We start from the raw sequence: 24136 nt of genomic DNA on the forward strand, positions 1-24136 counted from the left end.
GAAAAAATATTATTGGGGTTAGCTTAAGCCAACGAGTCCCCGTGGCCGGGGTGCGAAATTTCATCTCCAAAGTACAATGAGACCATGTGCCTCGATATTGATCTTGGATGCTGGATTGAAATGAATCGCAGCGGCTCAATAAGGAGGGAATGACCAATGTGGGGCTAGCTCCACTCCACAAGTGGGACACCCTAACAAACCATTACGATCATTAAGGCTGCATCCAAATTGAATTGAATTGTGGATACTCAAATCCACTAAAGAGGAAGAAGTAACAGAAGTAAATGGATGTTTCCTGGCAGTCCTGATGAGAAATAGCCCACAGATTGGGGTTGCGTTTCTTTCAAGATTTCGTAAATTTCCTCAATATTGAATTGACTTATTGCAATTGAATTCAATAGAGCATCCAAATGCAACGTTGATCATGATGAGAAGTTGCGTTTCTTTCAAGTCTAACTTGAAGACTTTTGTAAATTTCCTCCTAATGGAATTGACTTATTGCAATTGAATTCAATAGAGCATCCAAACGCACCTTAAATGTTGGATGCTGTTCAAATATGCCCAAGGAGCACAGATGCACGTATCCATGTAATCTCTAATCTATACTCCATACAACAGATTCAAACACATGAAGGATGTAAATTCACATGCATCTGCACATGTATTTCAACAAAGGGATGAGAAACCAAACTTACATACAAGAGCTGCATAGACAGAACTGCACCGGGTGCCCCAAGTTTCAAAATGCATAAGGGAGCATCACACGGCACAGGAAAACCTCTACGGTTTTTCGAGGCCATATGAATGAATCTGAACCTGGTAAATTGGCTGGAATAAAGAATGAACAGTTGCTCTAATTGCCTAAACAAGCGCCCCACCAAATCCAAACGGTCTATGTTCATCGGCTGCATATTATTACCGGTAGTGTTGTCAAACTTCAAAAACTGAGAGTTCTGTTGTATGAACAAGCAGGCTGGAATCATGGCAATGGTTCTTGCGAATCTCCCAATCGTGATAGATGAAGGTATGCATCAGTTCCTGGAAAACAGAATGTAAGCTGGCATTGGAGCATGAATTTGGATGCCGATCAATGAAATAAAGTGAAACGACTTAAAAAGGAGTGCGCAGAGAACTGACGGATCCAGTCTTACACCCATTTATCTAAGCCTGGTTATGAAGCATTCTTGGTATCATGCGGTGGGGCCCTACCATAAACAGGTCATATCCAACAATCAGAACAGCTGGGACCATCCTAGCCACCAATTAAAGGACCTTCGAGAAGTACAAACAGGCAGTTTAAAGAAGTCCAACCATCCACATACAATGAGAATTCCTCAAGAGTGGCATCCAGCATTGTGCCGATATGGTCCATCTATGGCAGGCCTGGCAGACCAATGATTCGGATCTTATATATGTATTTTTTGGCTCTTATATACATATACAGAGATCACTTACTAGCTTGATAACTAACAAATAAATAAAAATCAGAAGAGTGCCTGTTCTTTCTAATATTTAGATAAAAAGAGACAACACTACAGAAAACGGAGGGGATGGGCAGAAAAAGATAGCACACTACAATGTACAACAGGAAAAGGAGAAGAGATGGGTGCTCACCATATCCTTCCATAGAGATAATTTGCAAATCACCTCCAAAATATCGGGCATAGAGGCGGCTTATTGGGAGACCGTATCCATATCCAGCCATTGTTGCACCATCAGTTGTTCCTTCAATGTTCGTATGCTCGTCAAGTGGGTTTTTGGCCGTACTGTATAGATATGTAAAGATCTTTGGAAGACCGCTTCTCCGAATACCACCGCCTTCATCTGAGATCTGGGATGCAAGGACATTAAATGACCAATGAGCATAGCTTACACCCCAAAACACATAAATGTGACAACCGTATAACTAACTTCAAATAGAAGATAATAGAATCAAATTGCATGATCAGCTAAGATTAAAGTTTTTTTTTTTTTTTTTTGGGTAAGCTTTGGCAGAGGAAGCAATATTCATGGAACTCTTGTGACTAATTACTGACCCATACGACGACTTATATGGTCGTTTGCCCAGGGACATGTAGTACCCTTAGGAACTCAGTATGTAGGATAGGGACCATGGCTAGCTCATAGAAACCATTGATATGGCGGGTACCAATGTTGATGGACCTGCCCCCAAATTCTCCCACATCGAATCATACTAGCCATCCAATCTTCAAGCTAGGATCTTATATTTTCACCCGGCTATTATTCTGGTCAATTGAAATAAGTAAAATGCTTTTAATATTTCACAAAACTTTCTCTACATGAGTGCACAACCACCAAAATGGCAAACAAATTTGTCCAACGGTTTGTGTCTATCCATTCTGCAATATGATCAGTCTTTGCGGAAACAACCTTCATAAGCCTAAATGTAATAGCATTCAATAAAGGGGTGCACTCCAGTGGTACCGGTCCCACTGGAGCGCACCTCTTCTAGAAATGGGTGTTATGGTGGGGGGAATGATTTAAAAGGAAAATACATGCGAAAATGGCATAAATGTGTTTGTTTGATCTTCTTAAGGACTGCTTGAAGTACCACGGATTGGCAAAAAGAATTCACAACTCGAATGGTTGGACCCTAAAAAAATTAAAAGATTTCACAACTCAAATCAAAATTCATTTAATCATTAGTCATATGGTTAGAAGAGTGGAATTAAAAGGCATTATATGAATACCTTTATTGTGACATCCTCTATCCCATCGGCAACGATGATTCTAATAGGAGGCGGGTACTTATCCAAATTCATAAAACGCTCTTGAACCGCACGCAAGGAGTTCTTAACCAACTCAAATACCATGAGATGCAAATGTGAAGGAACGTACCTGTTATAGAAGCACGATCAGTGAATAACTACCGTCAACTCACAAGTTTAATGACAAATGAGTAATCGTGACTAGGACTAAGATGGTCAGGGCTGTCAATGGTGGGCCTCGGGCCAAGCAAAATCAACATTTTCAAAAGGTTCTGCCAGCCAGTTCAAAACCCGCACCCAGACTAACCCAGGCCTGGCCAGTTGATAGCCCTAAAGATCATAACGTTGAACAAAGAACTCACGGGAAGGTGAAGTTGGGGTCCCCAAATGTGATAATGTCAGGTGCACTCCCATATTCCCGTAGACAAATGCTGCGGGCGTCCTCACTGGCACTTTCTGCTACTTTCATAGGAGACATCTTGCAATGTATGTGACCTACACATCCAGGTTGGGGATCGGGATCATGCAAAGCGACATGCTGGCCTGGATTTCACCAAAAATAAGGTTCCGTCAGTGAAGTTACTAATTGAATATGAAGTTGGTGCTGCTGGACCTTTAAATACGGTGCAATGGCAATTTGAACCCTATTAGATAAGGAGCCTTGACATCATTAAACAAGCTGATATAGGCTAGTGTGGAATCCTGAAACTCTGTGGCATAGTATTCAAGAATGTGAATGGAAGACAAAGAATGAGAAGTGGACAACCAACCAATGAGCATGCGAATCCCGATTCTTGACATGTAAAAACGGTCGAGAAACTGATGAATCTCATCGAGCTCTCCGGGCTCAACCTTTGGGCCCAAGTCTTTCTTCAGCTGCTGAATGCCCATAGCCATTGCAGGCACAACATTGTTATGCCTCACTTTAATCATTTTAATCATTTGGGTGAAAGACAACTCGTCATTTGAATCTTTGATCTCCGGAAAGGATCGAAGATCACGAAAGGAATCCAAATACCAATCTCGCACCTGAAAGTACAAAATGAAATGAGTGCCCCTCTCAAAACATTGACAGCTCCTGGTGCTTAGTAGCAATGTTGTCAAAATTGTTACCGTATCACAAATCACAATTAGTGTTGAATCATTCAAATTGCAAATCATACTGTAAATCATAATTTTATTTTAAAATTTTGAAAAAAAAAAGGTGCAAAATATAAATAAATCAGAAAAAAAAAAAAAAAAAAAACTCGTCAATCATCCCTTTCACGGCAATATGCATGCAGTAATACCACCATATCATGATGGTGTTAGAGGACTCTGGCCTTTATTTTTTGTCATGCAAGAAATTTACCTGAAAAGCATACAAGAATCCTTTAATAATTTATGTTCTTTTCACCTTTCTTGAGCACAGAATCACGATGGAAAAGCGGCATTTGATCTTGTAAACTGGAGAAAAAAAGATATTTTGATTTTTAACCATCATTACCACAATATATATATATATATATATATATAGGTCAACATGATAGCAGCCATCTATACAAAATATTCCAAACAAGTCATGCACATGGTATTAAAAAACAGTTACGTTAACGATTGTTATGTAACAGTAACAGTGGTGAACATTAAGCGGCAAGGGGCCGTAATGACCAACTTGAAAAGATCGTAATGGGCTGACACAGGGCCGATGCATTTTTTCCTTTTAAAAAAAATCCGTTCATTACAGGGCCGTAACGGCCATTATGAGGGTGTAACGGCCGTTACTGTCCGCTCATAACAACCAAAAGGCTGGCCCTTACGGCCACCATGACCGTTATTGAATACTATATCAATTTAGTGTTTCGACCAATTAAGAAGTAAGAAATCATGATGCAAAATGATTTAATGTCGAGGAGAATATCCATCATGTAATCTCTTGCAAGTTGTAAAGAACATAATAAAATAATTGACCTGTTCTAAAGGATTCCTCAAGCCCTCACCAATTTAAAAACATTAAACTTAAAATGAAAGGCAAGTAAAGCGTAAAATAAAAAAAGATCAAGTATGATTTGAATAATAAATCATAGGATTCAAATCATAGAATCATAGGATTCATCTAAAAAGGGATTCAAGTTGGGATTCAAATCGTTTTACTTAAGATTCGACTCAAACTGTACATCATAAATCATAGGATTTTAAAAACATTGCTTAGTAGCAAAATCAATCAATCTGTCAAAGCTGAGGTGTCTCCAACTCTAAAATGACAAACAAATTGAAGAATGGCAGTAAATGCTGCAAAAGCAAAAACCATTTAAAAACCATACTAGATGCAACAAGAATCAAATAAAAAATGCAAAATCAGCATGAAACACTGCAAGAACCAAAACCAGGAAGAGAGAATCTGCAACAGAATAGAATTGAAACCCATGAGTCAAATCCACACTGGATCCTTACTCTTGCTCGGGTGGTAGACTCTCAGGAGTTTCAACTCCTGGTCAAGGGTTCAAGTATCCACAGGTGGTGAAATCCCACTACCGCGTGAGTGTGTGGGGGTGTGTGTGCGTGTGTTAAAAAAAATAATAATAAATAAATAAATCCACACCAAATAAATTATAAATTAAAAATCATTCACAGAATCATGCGTCTTGATGCTCTAAGAAAAAAAGATGCAGAATCAACACAAAATACCACCAAGACCAAAACCCCTGCTACCCCAAACCCATTTGCTGAATCAACACAAAACACTACAAAATGCTGCAAAAGAATCAAAACCAGTTTGAAAACACACCAAATCCAAATAATAAGCATAACCATCAACATGGCCAAATGTGGGTTAGGTGGAAAGAATCAAATACTTCCCATTTGAAATAAGGAAGGAATCAAATACCCATAGCAGAATAACTACAAAATGATTCAAGAATCAAAAGCAGCATAAAAGAGAGCACTAAACAAAACCCAACTAAGAATCTCAAAAAAAACACACCAAAAATCAAAACCAATTGCAGATTCAAGATGACACTATAAGAATCCAAAAGATTTTCTTTCTTTCTTTCTTTTTGTGAAAATAACACAGAAAATTTACTAAAACAAGCAAAAGATACAGCCACAGAGAAGCACACAGCAAAAAGAAGGATGGTGAGGGGCCATTGCCAACCCCACTGTACCTAGAATTTACAACACATTTACCAAGTCCCCCAGAAGATCTACCCTATCGACACCCATAAAGAGGTTCAGCGCCAATGCCCAAGAAATGACTCTCCTTTGGCCCTAAGAAAAACAGTGTCCTCTCTCTCTCTCTCTCTCTCTCTCTCTCTCTCTCTCTCTCTCTCTCTCTCACACACACACACACACACACACACACACACACACACTCACTAAGGAGAATCAATGTTTTCTATAATTCATTGAAGAAGAAGTGAGAAAAACTAACATTTAGTTTAATTAAGAAGAAGTGAGAAAAACTAACAATGTTTTCTATAATTCATAAAGGGCAAGAAGCCCTCAGCTTGCAGTCATGTTTCATTTGAGTCCAACTTGAGAGGAACAAGACTGCAATTTGGAGCCCAACCCTCGGTAGGAATGCTATGGAAGGAAACTACAATCTATTTATCTCCACTTTATTACACAACAGAATTGTAATCCAATTTAAAATTGCATCCAAACGCACCCTGAAGAACCAGAAACAACTCATAATGCATAATCTTCACCAAATGCTCAAAATCAAAACCTACTACACGCAGAATCTACAGGCAACACTACAACCATTTAAAAATAAACTTGTTATGGGTATATCCAAATGGAGCCGCATCAAGGTCAACTTTGGCACCAATGAGCAAGGCCCCGGACTGATAAGCCTCCGACCCGAGGTGAGTGTCCGACCCGAGGGCTCTTGCAGAGTTATGACACCGATCCGAGACTCGGAATGAGTCATCACACATCCTACGAGCCAGGTCTTGGGGCTACAACAACACGTCCGACCCGATTATGTCGACTCGGAATGCAGGAGAGCATCACCTACCCATCCAGTGTTCCTTCGAGCCGAGCCTCTCTACTCAATGAAAGCAGTAACGCATGACTGGAGTAATGCTCATAACACGATCTCCGGGTAACTGCGGATGACTGCACGCGCGTAGCCCTCGCGTAGTGGCGATGAGCATGCCGAAATTATCGGACACGTTCATTGCAATCCTCATGTATAAATACGGATCACTTCTACAGGAACAGGTACCCAATATCGAATACCCTCCCCCCAACTCTACGCTAATTAGACCCAGTTTCCTAGCCTGACTTTGGCATCGGAGGGTCCCTGCTCTAGTCAGGGTCTCCTTTTGTCTTCCATTTGTGCAGGACCAGGGTCAGCTCCGAGCACACAGAGCTCGGCGGAGGGTGATCCAGATTTTTGCATCAACAAAACTCAAGCAAAATCTTGCCTGATGCTCTGAAAATCATAACACCCATACAAAATCCCGTACGAACCCCTGCAAGAGCCAATGAACCCACATCCACGATCTTCAGAAAATGCTAACAATCAGAACCCATATGCAGAATCAGCACAAAAACACTCCAATTACAATACAAGAACCAAAAAATAACACGCATAAACTTCACGAGACGCCCCAAAAATCAAAACCCGGTTGCAAAACCAACCTCAAAATGCTCCAAAAATCAAAACAGACGTGTAAAATAGGCACCAGATAACAAAAAAGGGAAAAGAAAAAGAAAAAACTTTGCAGAATCGACCCAAAATACAAACAAAATGCTCCAAAAATCAAAACCCACCTGAAGAATCGCCAACGAATACCAGGAAAAGAAAACCCACATCCAAAACGAAAAGAAGAAGGAGATTCAACCGGAATTGAGTACCTTCAAAACAGCAGGTTTCTCAGAGAGACCATAAGGCAAGTTCTCGAGCTCGATGGCTCGCCTGGCGATCCGAATGGGGAGCTCCTTGTGCAGGAACTGAGAAGAAATCAGAAGGTTCTTCGCTGTTGGCTTGGAACCAAAATCCATCATATATCTCAAGCTGACGCCGGTCTGTTTCATCCCACCCCATCTCTGCACTTCTTCAATCAAGGCCTTCGAAAATGATTCTGAAGCCTTCTTTGCCGCCATGGCTGCAAGCTCTCATGTGACTGTCACGAGAGAGAGAGAGAGAGAGAGAGAGAGAAGCCGATAATTAACGGATGGGATCTTATCAGTTATTTCCTCTTATCCTCGCTCGCGCGTTTTCCTGGGGTTTTTGTTCTGACAACTGGAGCCGTGTGCCCGGTTGCGTGACCCGTACCATCGGTTGCTTGGGCCTTTGTTTTTCAAAAATGAGCTGCCGAATCGGATGGACGGACTGGATAGAACACAAGCACGGATGTGCGGCCCACGTAGCTTTGGATTTTAGTAGTGCTGTGTAATCCGAGGGAGCTGTTACCCTTACCGTGGGGCCCACACCTTGGCGATGCTTTGTCTATTGAAGCCGTACATCCATTTTTTCCAGCCTATTTTTGTACGTGGTCCAAAAATTAAGTAGATCCAAATTCTTTGGTGGACCACACCACAAGAAACAGTGGTGATTGAAGGAACGCCATTTAAAAACTTCACTTATGGCCCACCATAAGTAGATCCATAATGTTGATTTGCAATCCAACTGTTTAATAAGGACGGACAGACTTTGATGAGTGAAAATACAAAAATAAACTTGATCCAAAACATCTGTGGCTTACAACAAGTTTTTAAGGATCATTTACCACTTTTTCCAGTATTAGGTCTATCAAACATTTAGATCTACTTAAGCTTTGAGGTAATTACTTGTGCAATTATTTATCTATAAGGTATTTTCATTGTGTTAATTGGTTGGTTGAGCACTTAAAAGCTTAATACGGGAATACATGAACACTTAAAACATTATTGAGTGAAGAAACGGATAAATTGAAGCGCTTTGGTAACCATAATCTTAGACCTTTTCAGGTCTAAAACGTCTCTAGATAATTTATTTGATTGTATGCTCATCCCATAACCTCACGAGCCTTTAATTAATCATGCTAAGTTAAGCTTTAAAGGTGCAAAGATGTTGGCAAACAAACAGCCTAAATCAATAGTTTTGAGTGGATCTTGATCATATTGACAAGTTATAAATAGGAAACAAGCTACATATATCTGGATTTTCTTTATCAGATTGAAAGGCAGTTCGATCCTATTGAAGGTTTGATCGATCTATCGACAATGTTGTTGAACTAGCCATTAGATACATGTTCTCTATTAAATGGTATTCAATCATTCAGCAAATTGATTGGTTTTTTGTACAATTAGAGTTTATGCGATTCCTCACTCAATATCCCTTTTATAGACTCCAAACCAAAGAGATTTATCACATCCTTTTTGTGATTAACTATTCTAATGAGCATTTCGAGCTCTATTATAAAGTTGTTCTCGTATTTCTCCATTGTTTTAGAGATTAAACTCAAACTTATAGGTAAATCTTTGTCTAAACACTCTTTAAAATACTCATTTAGTTAAATCACTAATAGGAACTAAGTAACATCATTACTTATAGTAGATTCAACCCAACTCTCATTGCCTTAACATCTCATAGGAAGATCATTTTCGATAACCGATTCAAGTAAGCAAAAGAAGATCGTTTTCGAATATCAAAAAAGTACAAGAGAAGCGGATTCAAGGAGTGAAGAGCATCTCAAGCAAAACGCATCAACGAGGCTCAATCCAACAAGTAAGGTTATCAATCGAGTACAAGAGAAGCGGATTCAAGAAGTGAAGAGCATCTCAAGCAAAACGCATCAACGAGGCTCAATCCAATAAGTAAGGTTGTCAATTTAGAGTCCATATACTCTTTCGTTATTTAAGATTGAATATAGAATTTGTAACCCAAACTCGATCAAGTCCTTGTATAGGCCACCACAGGTGTGTACTTGTGTAAATCCTTGTGTAAGTCTCCGGCAGGAGTGTACGTTTGTTAAGTCCTTATGTAGACCTTTGGCGGAAGTGTACGCTTGTAGAGATTAGAGGTGAACTTGTTGAAATTTTATAAAATAGTAAAATCTAATACACTCGAGGAGAGTGCATCTGCTAAGAGTGGAGTATATAAGTAGTCGAACTACTATATATACTTGTGTTTGTGATTGTGATTTAAGTATATTTATATATTCATGCTTATGAGTTTAATTAATTGAAATAATGGAATACTTGAATGGATTATATGCTAGGCATTTGATTGTTAGCACATGCACACATAAGATATCAATCTCGCACATAAATTAAAAGCTCAACTTGTTTTATCATTTGTAGTCTATACAATTGGACCCACTTGACTTGAAAGCATACGTGTTAATTATTTTTAATTGATATAATTTTTAAGTAGTCATATTCACCTTTCTCTCTAGGACTTATACATAATTCTAATTTTTATCGAGCATTCACGTGTCATGGTGGTCAATATGTGCAATTTCAATAACTTCTCAAAATGAGTTGAGAAAATGGATGTGCGGCATGGATATACAAAACATTCATCATGCGTGGGCCCCACATGCTAAGGTAACACCTAATATACTCTAGTAATCCCAAGGCAAATTGCCTATGACATGCCCATGTGGGGCCCATCACAATATTTGTGTCTAATTAATGCCTATTTTGTAACTCATTTTAGGGCATGACACTAAAAATCAATACCTATGGTTATTTGCCATCCAACCACTTCACGAGATTACAAGGACATATATAAAGGGAAACCACACATATCAACTTCTTCTATAAGATAATGTTAAAAATGACCCATGTAAAGCATGTTTGAAAGTTATCATATAAGATAAGGATTCCACATGACGGTGATACAGCATGTGATTTGGTTGGGTGCCCTACACCAGCAAAGAATCCTTTGAAAGCTGCTAGGTTTGCAAGTGGTGTATCCCTGACTGCCAATTAAATCCCATCACGCAGGGTCACTTGGGACGTCCATGGTTGCTACATTTAGGGTGCCTAATGTATGAGGGCAGGGCTAAGCAAGTCAAAGTCGGGCCATGGGCTTAAAATCAGAGTATAGCTATATTTCAGTATTTCCCATCAATGTGCCACGTGTATAAATCTGAGCCGTGAAAAAAGGTGGCCATATCACAAAGATCACTAGAGGCTAAATAGAAAATGGTCTATTCGGCCTAAGCCATTTGAAATCTATGGACAGCCAATGGCACGACCAACCTGATAAGTGGATTGTTCCAGCTATCGCTGCACCTGGCATTTAATACATGGCCCACCTTCTCAACGGCTGGGATATACAAAATGGACTTTTGAAGAGTTAATTTTTAAATGCTTATAGATTCCCGCCGTTTGTGTACTTAAATGGTGGGAAACAACGTAGCTGTTTGAATTTAAATGGTGGGAAAGTCTAGGTACTTTGGCGGTGCTCACGAGGAAAATAAATAACTCCAGTGCTAATGGACCGTGATGGGGCCCACCTTACATCCAACCTGTCCATCAAATGCTCTGCCTCAATTTACCACTATATTAAGAAAAATCAGCCAAATATATGAATCAGGTGGACCACATCATAACAAAATATTTGGGGCAGTGAATCCACCCTTGATTTCACCTGGGGCCCACTTGCTTTCTTGGTTTGATCCTTCATCCGATCTCCATGAAGTGTCTGAATGCCTGGGATTCCATATGCATGACACGGTGGGTCCCATGCAAATCAACGATTGCCATTCCCTCTCAAATTGTTTCCACCATAAGCTATGGTGCTATTGGTATTAGCCAGTGTGGTGGCCCGTCCATATGGAATGTGAACGCGACTTCAATAGAAAATGTAGCCGTAGTGTGCCACGCACACCACCAACCTCAGTGGTGTGTTGACATCACCAAGTTCTTTGGGCCCCATGTTGTAAGTGTTATATCGGCACTGTTGATTCATTTTGCAAGATCATTTTAGGACATGGGTCTAAAAACAAGGTAAATCTAGACTTCAAATGGACCACATCACATAAAGTAGCGGGGAGACCATAACACCCACCCTTAAAACCATACTAGATTTCACTTAGATAAAGAAAAATCACAAATATCAACTTGATTTAAAACTTTTGTGCCCTGAAGAAGTTTTTAATAGTAGACATTCAGTTCTCATTGCTTTCTTTGGCACGATCTATTTGAACTTTAGATTTGACTCATTTGAGGCTACTCTCTAAAATGATCTCAAAAAATAGGTGATTAATGTAAATATAATACACGCATAATGGTGGGGCTTACAGAACTCAATGACATCACACACCTCATGGGTCAGCCATCACATTTTCGCCTTCCCCTTTTTTCAATCCAACTACTTTCGCCATTTTTCATGTTTTCTAATGAAGTACACAGCCAGTGCCTAATATTATCGATTAGAAGTCTGATGAGACCATTTTATATGACTCGTGCAAATACTAAATCATCCACTCATGACTTTTTTGAAATAGAAAATGAATTATAACTTATCTAAAATTATTTCCCATGAATTTAAGTTATTTATGGGGCATTTGGATGGCAAAGTTACTTAAGATAAATTTCTTTTGCCCTAAGTAGCTTATTTTGATTTATATTGATTAAAATAAAGTAATAACTTTAAATAAAAAAGCTACTTATAAATTAATCATATACCAAACTTACTTATCTCAAATAAGTTATTTGTCCACTGCTCTAAAAGTAACTTATTTGGTGGTATCCAAATAGGCCCTTAATGACTCTTTGGACCTTAAAACACCCTACAAATATAAAAGAAAAACCTCTAATTTATTAAAACTAATGAATTTATTTTTGAAAAAATCATGTAGAGACCAGCGAAAATTTGTATTGGTCAATGCATAAAGCTCATCAACGGCATTTTAATAACATATTACACAGGTGACACGAAAACTAACAATAACCAATTCCCTCTCAAATTGTTTCTATCATAAGCCGTGGTGCTTTTGGTATCTTTGAGTGTGGCGGCCCGTCCATATCAAATATGAAAGTGACTTCAATAGAAAATGTAACTTTCTTTCAAATCAACTATTTTCTTCTTTTTCAATTTTCTAAAGAAATAAATGAGTGCCTGGTATTATTGATTAAAAGTCCAATAAAACGATTCCCTATGACTTAAACAAACACCAAACCATTGATTTACGACTTTTCTAAAATAGAAAATAACTTCTAAAATATCTAAAATTATTTTTCATAACTTTAAGCTAGAGGTGTATACGAGTCGAGCCGAGTCGAGCTTTGCCCAGCTCATGGTCGACTCGGACAGCTTGAGTCTTAGCTTGTGCTCGGCTCGGCCTTCGAGCTTGGAACAACAACTTGTGCTCGGCTCAGCCAGTAGCTTGGTCCAGTTCGAGCTGAGTTCGAGCTGAGCTTCGACTGTACCAGATACACCGTCCGACTGTACTAGAGGTTTGTCCAGCCAGTGGTCGTTGGTCGAATGGGTTCGGACCATACCAGATATTCGTCTGGCCAGTGGTTGCTCGTTGAATGGGTTCCGCTAGTCGGACGGATGTTGCTCGAGAGTGGAGGAGATGACTCACTTTGGGAGAGAAATATCGTCAGGGAGAGGAGATTGTCGGAAAGTAGACTTCGTCCAGGAGAGGAGATCGTTCGGACAGACATTGGAAGAAGGAATATCGCTAAGAGAGGAGATTGTTCGAGAGTATTAGGCGAACCGACGGTCGATTTGGGCGATTTGAAAGGAGAAATGGGGTTATGGCTGCAGTTGGGCGAAATGAGTAGGGTCGGGCGTAGAGGGTTTTTTCTTAAACCCTTATATACTCACTTAAACTCGAACCGAGTCGATTCGAGCTAAGTCAAGTCGAGCTCAATACCGAGTCGAGCCGAGTCGAGCTAGGTCTAGCTCAGACTCGACTCAAAATGTTCCGAGCTCCCAAAATATGGCTCGACTTGGTTCGAACAAAGTTTCAATCCGAGTCGAGTCGAGCTTTTTCGAGCCGAGTCGAGCGAGTTACCGAGCTAAGTCTGCTCGTGAACAGCTCTACTTTAAGTTATTCAATGACTCTCCAAATCGTGAAATACCCTACAAATATAAAAGAAAGGAAAAATCACTAACTCACTAAAATTAACAAATCTTTGCCTGAAAAATCCAAAATTAACCCCAAAACAATATATTTTTTTTAAAAAAAATCATGGAGGGTCCAATGACCTTTCATATTGGACAACACAAATAGCTTATTGATAGCATTTTAGTGATATATTATATACACGAAACAGATAATCATCACAAAGTTATGGCCTCTAAAAGCTATAATGCAAGTTAGACCCTTGGATCAAGCTATAATGCAAGTTAAACCCTCCACATAATTTCTTTTAATTTTAGCCATCCATGAGACTTACTTTGATTTAATCCTACACCTGTCATATCAGTGATTACTTTATAAGAGAGCTTGCTTGATTTCTTAAGGCATGAGCAATTTAAATGACGACTTCACCTACAAGTGCACATAGTTCCTACATAGGGTGCCTCCGTGCAGCATGGGTGATACATTTGCATGCCTTTTTTAATATAAATTTGCCAACATCAAACCATATTGATTTTGGTCACAACACATACTATGGATGTGAGGGTTGAATGACTTTGATTCTAGATAAGCTTTTTATTGATTTAAGACATGTTTAATATCTTTCTCCATCCTACTAAGTTTCACTTGAAAGTTTAATTGCTACTTGTCAATCTTATACCAGTTGATCATGACGAAAGTACAAATGGAATAAGTGTTCTAAGATGGAAGTTGCATTAATGCATCTTAAGGTTTTTAAAAATAGGATATTTGTGGACTAACCATTAGATATAAGGTCATATTAGTGATCCAAATTGCTACTGTGATGAAATATAACAATGAAGATGTTGTTGTTCAATCTCCACATATATCCACACATGTTACAAACAACCTGAATTCGGTTAAATGTGTATAATTAGGAATAGTATTGAGCATACCAATGTGTATAATTAGGAATAGTGTTGAGCGTACCAGAGTCGTACTCAACTCGAATCGATTGAACGGTTGTGACCCCATATGCCATATTAGCCAGATTAGGATAAGACTTGTGAAAGTTGATCTGATTGTTCAACCACCAATTGTTACAGCAATTATGCAATTTAAAAAGAGGAGTGTTATGACGTAGGGATAAACGTGATGAGATCGATCACTGTCTTCCTCAAGGATAACTACTTCGAATCCACAAAGCTTTTCTGGACTCCTCATAGAGACTTCCAAATCCATGAGGTAAAAAAAAAAAAAAAACGGGAAAAAAAATAATATTGTAGAAAATTTGTAAATTGATTGATAATTGAAATAAATGAGTCTACACTCATTTAAATAAATCGCGACTTACTATAAAACTACAACTAAAACTCTTATAAGTCGTGACTTACTATAATAAGCCTTGGAAGAAGTTTCAGAATTAAACTACAACTAAAACTCTCATAAATCACGACTTAATATAAATAGTAAACTTACTATTTATAAACAGTCGTGATTCCTACTAGTGCTCATGGTTTTCTGCAAAAAATAGTAAGTGTCCTATTTGGCTTCACGACGCTGTTCTCCTAATTATTCTAAGCACTTTTCATGTTGGGCGCAACTCCTAAAGCCCAACGGATGAAGAGTTATAAACGAACTAAAACTTACTATAAATTGTAAAAACGAAATTAAAACAGGAATTCAATGTCAATCTGATGGTATTTCGCAAATTCGGCATGGGTAATCCGGCGTAGTGGGGTTGGGTAGCTAATGTAGCTCGTCCTACCCCAAAATCATATATGGTACATGTACATCCGATAGCTCATTCTAGTTTGCGACATATGTCCATTTTAAGTTCTGACAGTCTAGATCACCTCCGTCTCCAATCGGGCCTTTTATGGTCCATCTTCGCCATGAAACTTTCTGCGACCCGCTCTACATCAGGTTAGTCCTTCAAAATGGAATATTTTTGCTTTTAGCTAAGAGCTTTTCTTTCAACAATGATAACATATTAGGTTTTTCAATAAATTAATAATGGATGGGAAAGACTAAAAAATAAAGTTAAACATCAATTGATTTATATGGAAGAACAATACCATCAACAGAAACGAAAATAATTTAAGCAAAGAAGAAGATAAATAACTATGACTGCTTGTGCTGGTAAAACAACCATGAAAAAACATACCAGATGTCCGTGAGACGGTCGTAGTGTGAAGTTAGCAGGATGTAATTGGTGATTCATTAAGTCGAAACTTAGTGATCGGTGATCCGACGACGATGGTTGTGGATGTTTAACATACTCTTAAGGTGTACTACAATGATGCGATAACAGATCTAGACTAATGATTTTTGACTTGCTTCAGTGTGACTAGACAAAAGTAGAATATCTAAGTTAAGAAGTTAAAATAAGTATAAGCATTATTATCCTGTATTAAGGTTGAGTGTGTGTGGCAAGGGCCCAAAGCTCTTTATCAGATGATAATTTTATAGGCTTTTGAGAGGCATGGCCATGCATAGGTTTCCTTGTGATTTTTTAATTATTTTTTTTAATTACGTGTCAGTCGTGTCCTGGTAGGATTTGGACTCTCCATTGCCATCGTGATTTGATTTGATTTTTATGGATTCATTTTTTATTTGGACCGATTGTGTTGCGTGCGAACTGGATTGTGAGGAATCCACCATCAACAACTATCGGGAAACTTCCTGTACATGCCAGGGTTACATGTGTCATGTGTGTGTTGGTCACGTGCCTTTAAATGATATGTCTTTTCTGTTGCAGACATGCGCATGACTCTAGGCAACTTGACTTTAAAAGGCTGCATGCCGCTATTCGCTAAGTATTGTAGCTCTTATTTGGTAAGAGTATGATTTCCTCTCGGTGTTCATACATGAGTGCCGACACATGACAGCTTCTCATAAACGTGGACTATGATAGGCTAGGTGTGAACAGTGAGTAGACATCTATAACCTTGAAGATTTGAAAATCTGGACTTTTCAATTGAATGACCGGCAATAGTCAAGGAAATGTTCCCATTGAGAGAGAGAGTTAAATAAGCATGGGCTCAATACCGATTAACCAAAATTTCTTAGGCTTGAGCTCAGCCCCACCATATTATGTCAATGTAAGATGTGTATTGGATGGTGAGGAGCTCACGAGCCACCTTAGTAGTGAAATGAAATGGCGAGATTTGATTGGTGAGGTCGGATGCTACCAGAGATGGGCCTAAGCCTTCTTAAGGTTTGTCGGCCAACCATGTACTCGGCCCATCTCTAACAACGTATAGCCCCACCATTTAAATCTCGCCACATCATTTCACCACTGACGTGTGTAGTGGCCTATTCACCACCCAATCCACATGGATGGTTTGTCGGCCAACCATATACTTGGCTCATCTCTAACAGTGTATGGCCCTATCATTTAAATCTCACCACTTCATTTCACCACTGACTTGAGTGGCGGGCTACTCACCACCCAGTCCACATCCATCCATGTCCAGGTTGGACCCAATCTAAGCTTGGGCACAATTCAAACCTGGCCCATTGTCATGGATAGTAGGTGATTGAAATGAAAAACAACCAAATGTTCCAATTCAGTAAACATGCACGTACAAGTTAGCTGTTAGGACTGTTCAACCAATCTCAATTGGGAAGAAATGCAGCCCTGCATTTTAGATAATTTAATTTGAATTGGCATCGGCCACGTGTAATTTCAAACTTCCATGACAATCAGCCAACAGTCAACCAAAATATCAAATCAATGAATATAGTGATATAGTGAATGCCATTTTGCAGGTTGTGCACAAAAAGTCCATGCTTTTGGACAATACACGCGAGAAAGAAACATGTTTGGTAACTATGACTGTTCATCTGATGGGCCACCAGGTTACTAGACCATGGCCTAATGCTGTAGTGAGGTGACAGCTCTAACCATTCAAATGATGTGAGTTATATTCATGGAATGGGGACTTGCAATAACCGTTCTTCTTGCTGACCACTCATCATCAAATGGCTATCATAATTGGACGTGGATTGAGTGGCGTGCCCCACACCACCACCCCAGTGGTGTGTTGACATCTATGGGCCCCATCATGATGTATATATGTGTTTTATCTATACTGTTTATCCATTTTGCAGGATCATTTCAGGGCATGAACTCAAAAATCAGGCAGATCCAAAGCTTAAGTGGATCATACCATAGAAAGTGATGGGGATGATGACACCCACCATTGAAACCTTCATAGGGCCCCACCGTAATGTGCTTTGAAAATCTACCCCATCAGTCAGGTGAACCATTCCATGGTGGGTCACGGGCTTAAAAATCAATTCAATCCATGACTTGGGTGGGCCACACCACATACAATTGTTTAGATGGATTAATGTCCCATTAAAATATTCATAATCTTTTAATGGGCCCACCGAGATGTGGTTCACAAATCCAGCCCATCCATTGTGTGTGTCCCAGTTGGATGAGGGGTTAGACCAAGTTTCAGCCACATCCAAAACTCAGGTGGGCCCCACCAAGTACTTTTATATTTTTTGGGCATGTCTTCACATAGTTTTAGATGGTATGGTATACTGTTGATTTTGGGATATCTCATAACCTAGAAGGGACTTATCAAATGCACGGTATTGATTTTTGACGCACATCACAGTGGGGCCCACACAACTTGACCTGGTGGAAAGTTCCCATGAGGTCGACCTCATAGTACTATATATATATATACAGAGAGAGAGAGAGAGAGAGAGAGAGAGAGAGAGAGAGAGAGAGGAACGCTTAGCTATGCACCGGTTCACACGTTACTATGTGCGAACTTTCTTATCAATCGTCGGATAAGGTAGATGGTTTGGATGAAGGCACTCTTAACACGAGCTTAAAGAACGAGTTTTCTTCTCTCGTACGCTTCTTCACCCTATTGTCTAACTCTTTTGAAGGAGGCGGTGGAAGCTTTTTCACATGAAATTCTTTCGTTGGGATGCTAGGTGGGTTCCGCCAAGTTGTTAGTGATAAATCCACGTTGTCCATACATTTTTAAAAATAATTTTATGGTATGAACCCAAAATTGAGGTAGATCAGAATCTCAAGTGGGCCACATAGTGTTGATTGAACTCTCACCATTAAAAACTTTATAGGGCTACCAAATTTTTTGATCAAGTTGATATTTGTTTTTTTCCATCATCGAGGTCTGTATGACCTAATCTACAGGTTGGATGTCAAATAAATACCACGGTAGGCCCTAAAAAATATTTAACGGTGAGAACCATTATCACCATTGCTTCTTGTGGTGTGGTCCACTTGAGATTTGGATCTACCTCAGTTTTGGGATATTGCCTTGAAATGATAAGGAAAAATGGATTGACGAGGTAGATTTCTCAAAAACATTATGTTGGGCCCCACCTGTATATATATACATACAGGGAAAAGGTTCTATGTGGTCGAACTCATGGGAACTTCTCATGAGGTTGAGCCGTGTGGGCCTACCATGATGCTTGTCGAACATCAACACTGTGCATTTGATTGGTCCCCTTTAAATTATTGGATATCCCAAAAATCAGTCCTATATGGAACTCAAGTGGGCCATACCATCTAAAATCATGTGAAGACATGCCTAAAACATATAAAAGCACTTGGTAGGGCCCCACCTGAAATCTGGATGCATTTGAAACTTGGTCTGACCCTTCATCCAAGTGGGACACACATAGTGGATGGGTTGGATTTGTGAACCACATCTCGATGGGCCCAATAAATGATTATGAATGTTTTAATGGGAGGGTAACCCCTCTCAACTTTTGTACCTAGTGTGGCCCACAATGGTCATGGATTGATTTGAATTTTAAGCTTGAGGCCCACCATGGAAGTTCGACACATCATGGTGGGGCCATGCAGCTCGACCTCATGGGAAGTTCCCGTGGGTCCACCGCATACAACCATTTCCCATATATATATATAGAGAGAGAGAGAGAGAGAGAGAGAGAGAGATTCCTTTAGAAAAGCTAGCTTTGTTTGCCTGGTCCATAATAAGTGCCTTTTTAAAGTTGGGTGGGCCAAAAACGACATGGGATCTTACTTACCCATAACCACCATTGGTGAGTCATACTGTGGTCAGATGGATCTGACCAAACTTAAAAAGTATACGCACCTCTGCGCCCCTTGGGCTGGAAATGGACCACAGTGGTTGATGGCCTTCCTGGCCAAGCACACCAACTTCAATTTAGGCCCATTTATGATAGTGCAACGGGCTGGCCGTTGCCTGGCCTATTATTACCTAACCATGTCGCTAGGCCGCCCATGTACCATTGAGAGGCAGAGCTGGTCTATTTTACTTCTGGGTCAGAACATTCGACCATATGATTTCTCTAATACTAGTGGCCCAAAATCAACGTTCCTTTTTCTCTTGTTCTGTCAATCAGCACCACACGATACAGTAGACAATTTTCAATCGTCTTGCAACGAAGACCCCAAGAAGCAGAGGACTATGTCATTAACGTGACTCGCGGAGGACAGAAGCGACGGCATGTGTCTTTGTCCAGAAAGTTCACATCCAAGCCTTTGACGGTGGCTCTGGACAATGAAAGAGCACCTCCAGTCACGTGCTCCACCATAACTTTAAAAACCATGCGGAATTGCCTCGTTATCTGGCTTATCATACACTCGCAGGCATTTGTGTAAATGTAGAGTGGAGAACCAGTCAATCCAAGCTGTCCAAAATTTGCAGGCCCTGCGATGGAAAGTGGGAGACCCGAGATTGGTACCGATTGGCTGCTCCCAGCCATTTAATATGTGGCAATTAAATGGACGGCTGAAAAAAGTTGTCATCAACTATTCAAATTCTAGAATCTAGTATTCAGCCGCCCATTCACACGTGGCAGGCATGTGGATGGAACAGACACACGTGCCAGTCCTTTGCCCATGGCATAGTTCCAGGTGGCAGTAGATGAGGCCTCAGGCCTGGTTAGGGCTGCCAATGGCACTGCCGCAGTCAAAATTTTGAATGGCTCAGTCCGAAACAATTCAAAATTGGGCCAATACCAATATAAGCCCAGCCCATTTATAGCCATAGTACCGGCCCTTTTTTCTTTCTCTCTTTCTTTCTTACTTTCTTATACATGCTCATCCAAAAAGTTTCTTGAAATGGGGTTAGCCCCTGGTAGGTTTGTCGTACATGTATACACGGAAAATATATATATATATATATATATGGAAAAGGTACTATATGCTCGACCTCACGACTCCGTCCCATGAGGTCGAGCTGTGTGGGCCCCACCATGATGCGTTTTGAACACGATGGGGCCCACATAGGGAAAATGTACTATGCGCTTGACCTCACGAGTCCGTTCCCATATAGGGAAAATATACCTTTTCCCAAATGAATGGTGTTGATGGTTGACACGCATCACGGTAGGGCCCACATAGTTCGACCTCATGGGAGCTTATCGTGAGGTTGAGCGCATAGAAAAGGTACCATGTGCTCGACCTCACGAGTCTGTCCCATGAGGTCGAGCTGTGTGGGCCCCACCGTGATGCGTTTCGAACATCTACCCCATCAGTCAAATGCACCATTCCATCGTGGGCTTAGGTCTCAAAAATCAAGTCAATCCGTGACTTGTGTGAGCCACACCACATACAAAAGTGGGGAGGGGCCGTGCATCATTAAAACATTCATAATCATTTTTTAGGCCTACCGAGATGTGGTTTGCAAATCCAGCCCATCCATTATGTGTGTCCCACTTGGATGAGGGTTCAAACCAAGTTTCAGCGGCATTCAAAACTCAGGTGGACCCCACCAAGTGCTTTTATATGTTTTAACGGTGTCTTCACATGATTTTAGATGGTATGGCCCACCTGAGTTTCGTATACGGCTGATTTTTGGGATATCCCATAATTTAGAGGGCATCCATCAAATGAACGATATTGATGGTCGACATGCATCATGGTGGGGCCCACACAGCTCAACCTCATGGGAGCTTATCGTGAGGTCGGGCGCATAATAACTTTTCCCATATATATATATATATATAGAGAGAGAGAGAGAGAGAAATGCTCACACGCAGCTCGTTTGGACATTGCATTTTCGTCCAACTAGCTTTTCATTTAATGAGAAAATTCACTCTTTTATACAGTGTATACTTTTATATTGAGGGGTTTTAAAATGCATGCTATAGTTATGTAAAGTAACATGTGTGTCAAAGATCTAGGCCATTCATCAGTTAAGACCAACTAAGAAAAGTTATGTAACAAAAGCTAAGAAACAGCACTTGTAAGAAAAGTACGTATGCATGTTAAATCTAGATGGTTGGACAGTTTTATTAACAACTAAAACTTTTCATAAGTATTTGACATGATCGATCATAACATCATCAAGAAAAAAATTTTGTCCTTGGCATGTTGACATGTAATCTATCTAATGCACGGATCTGATTTTGAGTTGGAAGGTCCAAATCTATAATAGGTGTGTAGCCCATCCTATATTTACCATCCCTCCGCATGTGTCCTCTTTCCAAATATATTTAGCATAGGCGTGTTTGGGCAGTGGGATTAGAAGCGATTACGTGGGATGGGATTCATATGGACATGTGCCAATTCCACTGGGAAGAATCGAAAAGCTTGGAGTTAGATTAAATGGAATTGCATTGGGTCTCGTGCTAATTTTACTCAATTTTAGCAAGTTGTGTAGGTCCCACCATGATGTGTGGGCAATATCCACACCATCCACCCAATTTTCAAGATAATTTTAGAGCATGGGCCAAAAAATCAGGTAAATCTAAAGCTCAAGTGGACCCCACCATAGAAAGCAATGGGGATTGAATACTTACCGTTGAAAACTTCTTTGAGGCCACATAAGTTTTGGATCTACCTCATTTTTAGGCCCATGCCATAGAATGAGCTTACAAAACAAATGAACGGTTTAGATATAACATATGTTTGTTATTCTCAATACTTTCAAATGATGGTGGGTATATTCATTCAACGTACCACCGTATTACCAGCCAAGCATAGCATTAATCTTATCCCATGGCAACCGGGGGACAATTCCTGGGTAATAATTATGTTTTTTGAATCCTATCACACCTAATCGCTTCTGCCAAGGGTAACGCGGCATTGCTTTTCTAGATCTAGAAGGAAAGAGTTTATGTGTAGTAGATCCACCCCGTCTATCATGTGGGCCACCTTGTGTTTGTACATGAACTTATAATTAAGATAGATTCAACACTAGACTGGGCTACACCATGGTAAGTAGTTAAGATAGAAAGTCCCACCATTAAAATCAACCAAATTGTGTTTGGCCAACTGACTTGTATATTTGGTTGTTATGGTTTAAAAAAAAGTAATGCTTATGATGGGTTAACATATTAGACGGATTTGATGTCATTTTTAAGCAAAAGGTTGGATGATACGTACCGGCTGGACACAAAACGGTACTCCAACCCGACCAACTTAGACTTTTTTCTTATAGGAAAAAAGAATTTCATCATACAATCTATTTTGAATTTTTTTTTTTTGATGGGACTCACCTTGATGTGTAGGTGTGATCCACTCCAACCATTAGATGTGTAATCTAATGTTGGGTATAGAAGACAAAAATCAAGCCCACCCGTGATTTAAAACTAACACCGTGGTGGGCTGACCGGAACGGGCCACTCCTTTCCAAAGTTTATTTAAATTACTCATCTGCTGGGATTACGAGGATTAATTACCAAAATAACCCCACATCTCTTCCAAGCCTTATGAGCATTAATTATCGTATTAAATTACGCCAAGCAGTAGTGTTTTGGGAAAAGGAACCACACGGACTCCCACCTCTGATTTTTATGGGCCCACTCTGACATGTATGTGAGATCCACTCCGTCCATTAGATGTGTAATCCAGTGATAAACCTAAAGCCAATAAATCAGGCTAATCGGTGATTCATATGGGCCACACCAATGAGAACAATTAGGAGGGAGACATCCATCCTAGATTTTTACGGGGCATATCATGACGAAACTTTGAAATCCATTCTATCCATTAGATGTCACGCCAAAAGTAAGCTTGGGTCTCAAAAATCAGGCCCATATATGATTCATGTGAGCCACACCATGGGAAATAGTTTAGTGGGTTAACCTTTTCATGTACACTGTTTTCACTAGTGTGGTTGACCTGAACTAAGGATGGAGATGAGATTTAAGACCTTGATCTAACATGGGGTGACATAGCCGATGGTTGGGGTTGATTTTACATTAACGCGATGGAGCCCACCCGAGCCATGGCCCCTTTTCCATGCCAAAATGAAATTAGTATGCGGTGGGAAGCATTTACTTGCGTTAATGAAGAGGGACTTGCGTCATTAAATGCATGGCTAGTTGGACAAAAATGCAATGTCCAACCAGTTGTGTGTGAGCATTGCGCGCGCGCGCGCACGCACATATATATATATATATATATATATATATAGGAAAAGGTACTATATGCTT

At 39.9% G+C, this 24136-nt stretch overlaps 1 protein-coding gene across 2 annotated transcripts; it reads right to left on the reverse strand.

Moving 5' to 3' along the window:
- Positions 1 to 583: 583 nt before the first annotated feature.
- On the reverse strand, positions 584 to 7899 carry LOC131225233 (pyruvate dehydrogenase (acetyl-transferring) kinase, mitochondrial-like). 2 transcript variants are annotated; one of them, XR_009161262.1, is made up of 7 exons: positions 7572 to 7899; positions 3500 to 3758; positions 3092 to 3272; positions 2712 to 2859; positions 1615 to 1831; positions 1323 to 1383; positions 584 to 1038 (listed from the first exon to the last, which is right to left on the reverse strand). XR_009161262.1 is itself a non-coding variant. In XM_058220716.1 (6 exons), the coding sequence occupies exons 1-6, from the start codon at positions 7818 to 7820 to the stop codon at positions 980 to 982; spliced, it is 1113 nt and encodes a 370-aa protein (XP_058076699.1). In that variant the 5' UTR covers positions 7821 to 7894; the 3' UTR covers positions 584 to 979. The 2 variants fall into 2 exon arrangements, 1 of the variants encoding a protein (XP_058076699.1); XM_058220716.1 differs by lacking the exon at positions 1323 to 1383 and having other exon boundaries at positions 7572 to 7894.
- Positions 7900 to 24136: the final 16237 nt, after the last annotated feature.

This window comes from Magnolia sinica, chromosome 14 (assembly GCF_029962835.1).
Source record: "Magnolia sinica isolate HGM2019 chromosome 14, MsV1, whole genome shotgun sequence".
Lineage (NCBI taxonomy): Eukaryota > Viridiplantae > Streptophyta > Magnoliopsida > Magnoliales > Magnoliaceae > Magnolia > Magnolia sinica.

Excerpts from the sequence above, each read along its gene's own strand:
- LOC131225233 (XM_058220716.1), bottom strand. The coding sequence starts at position 7,820 with ATGGCGGCAAAGAAGGCTTCAGAATCATTTTCGAAGGCCTTGATTGAA. Across the intron at positions 3,759-7,571 it reads AGAAACCTGCTGTTTTGAAG|GTGCGAGATTGGTATTTGGA; the intron begins GTACTCAATTCC and ends TTGTACTTTCAG. Across the intron at positions 2,860-3,091 it reads GACCCCAACTTCACCTTCCC|GTACGTTCCTTCACATTTGC; the intron begins GTGAGTTCTTTG and ends CTTCTATAACAG.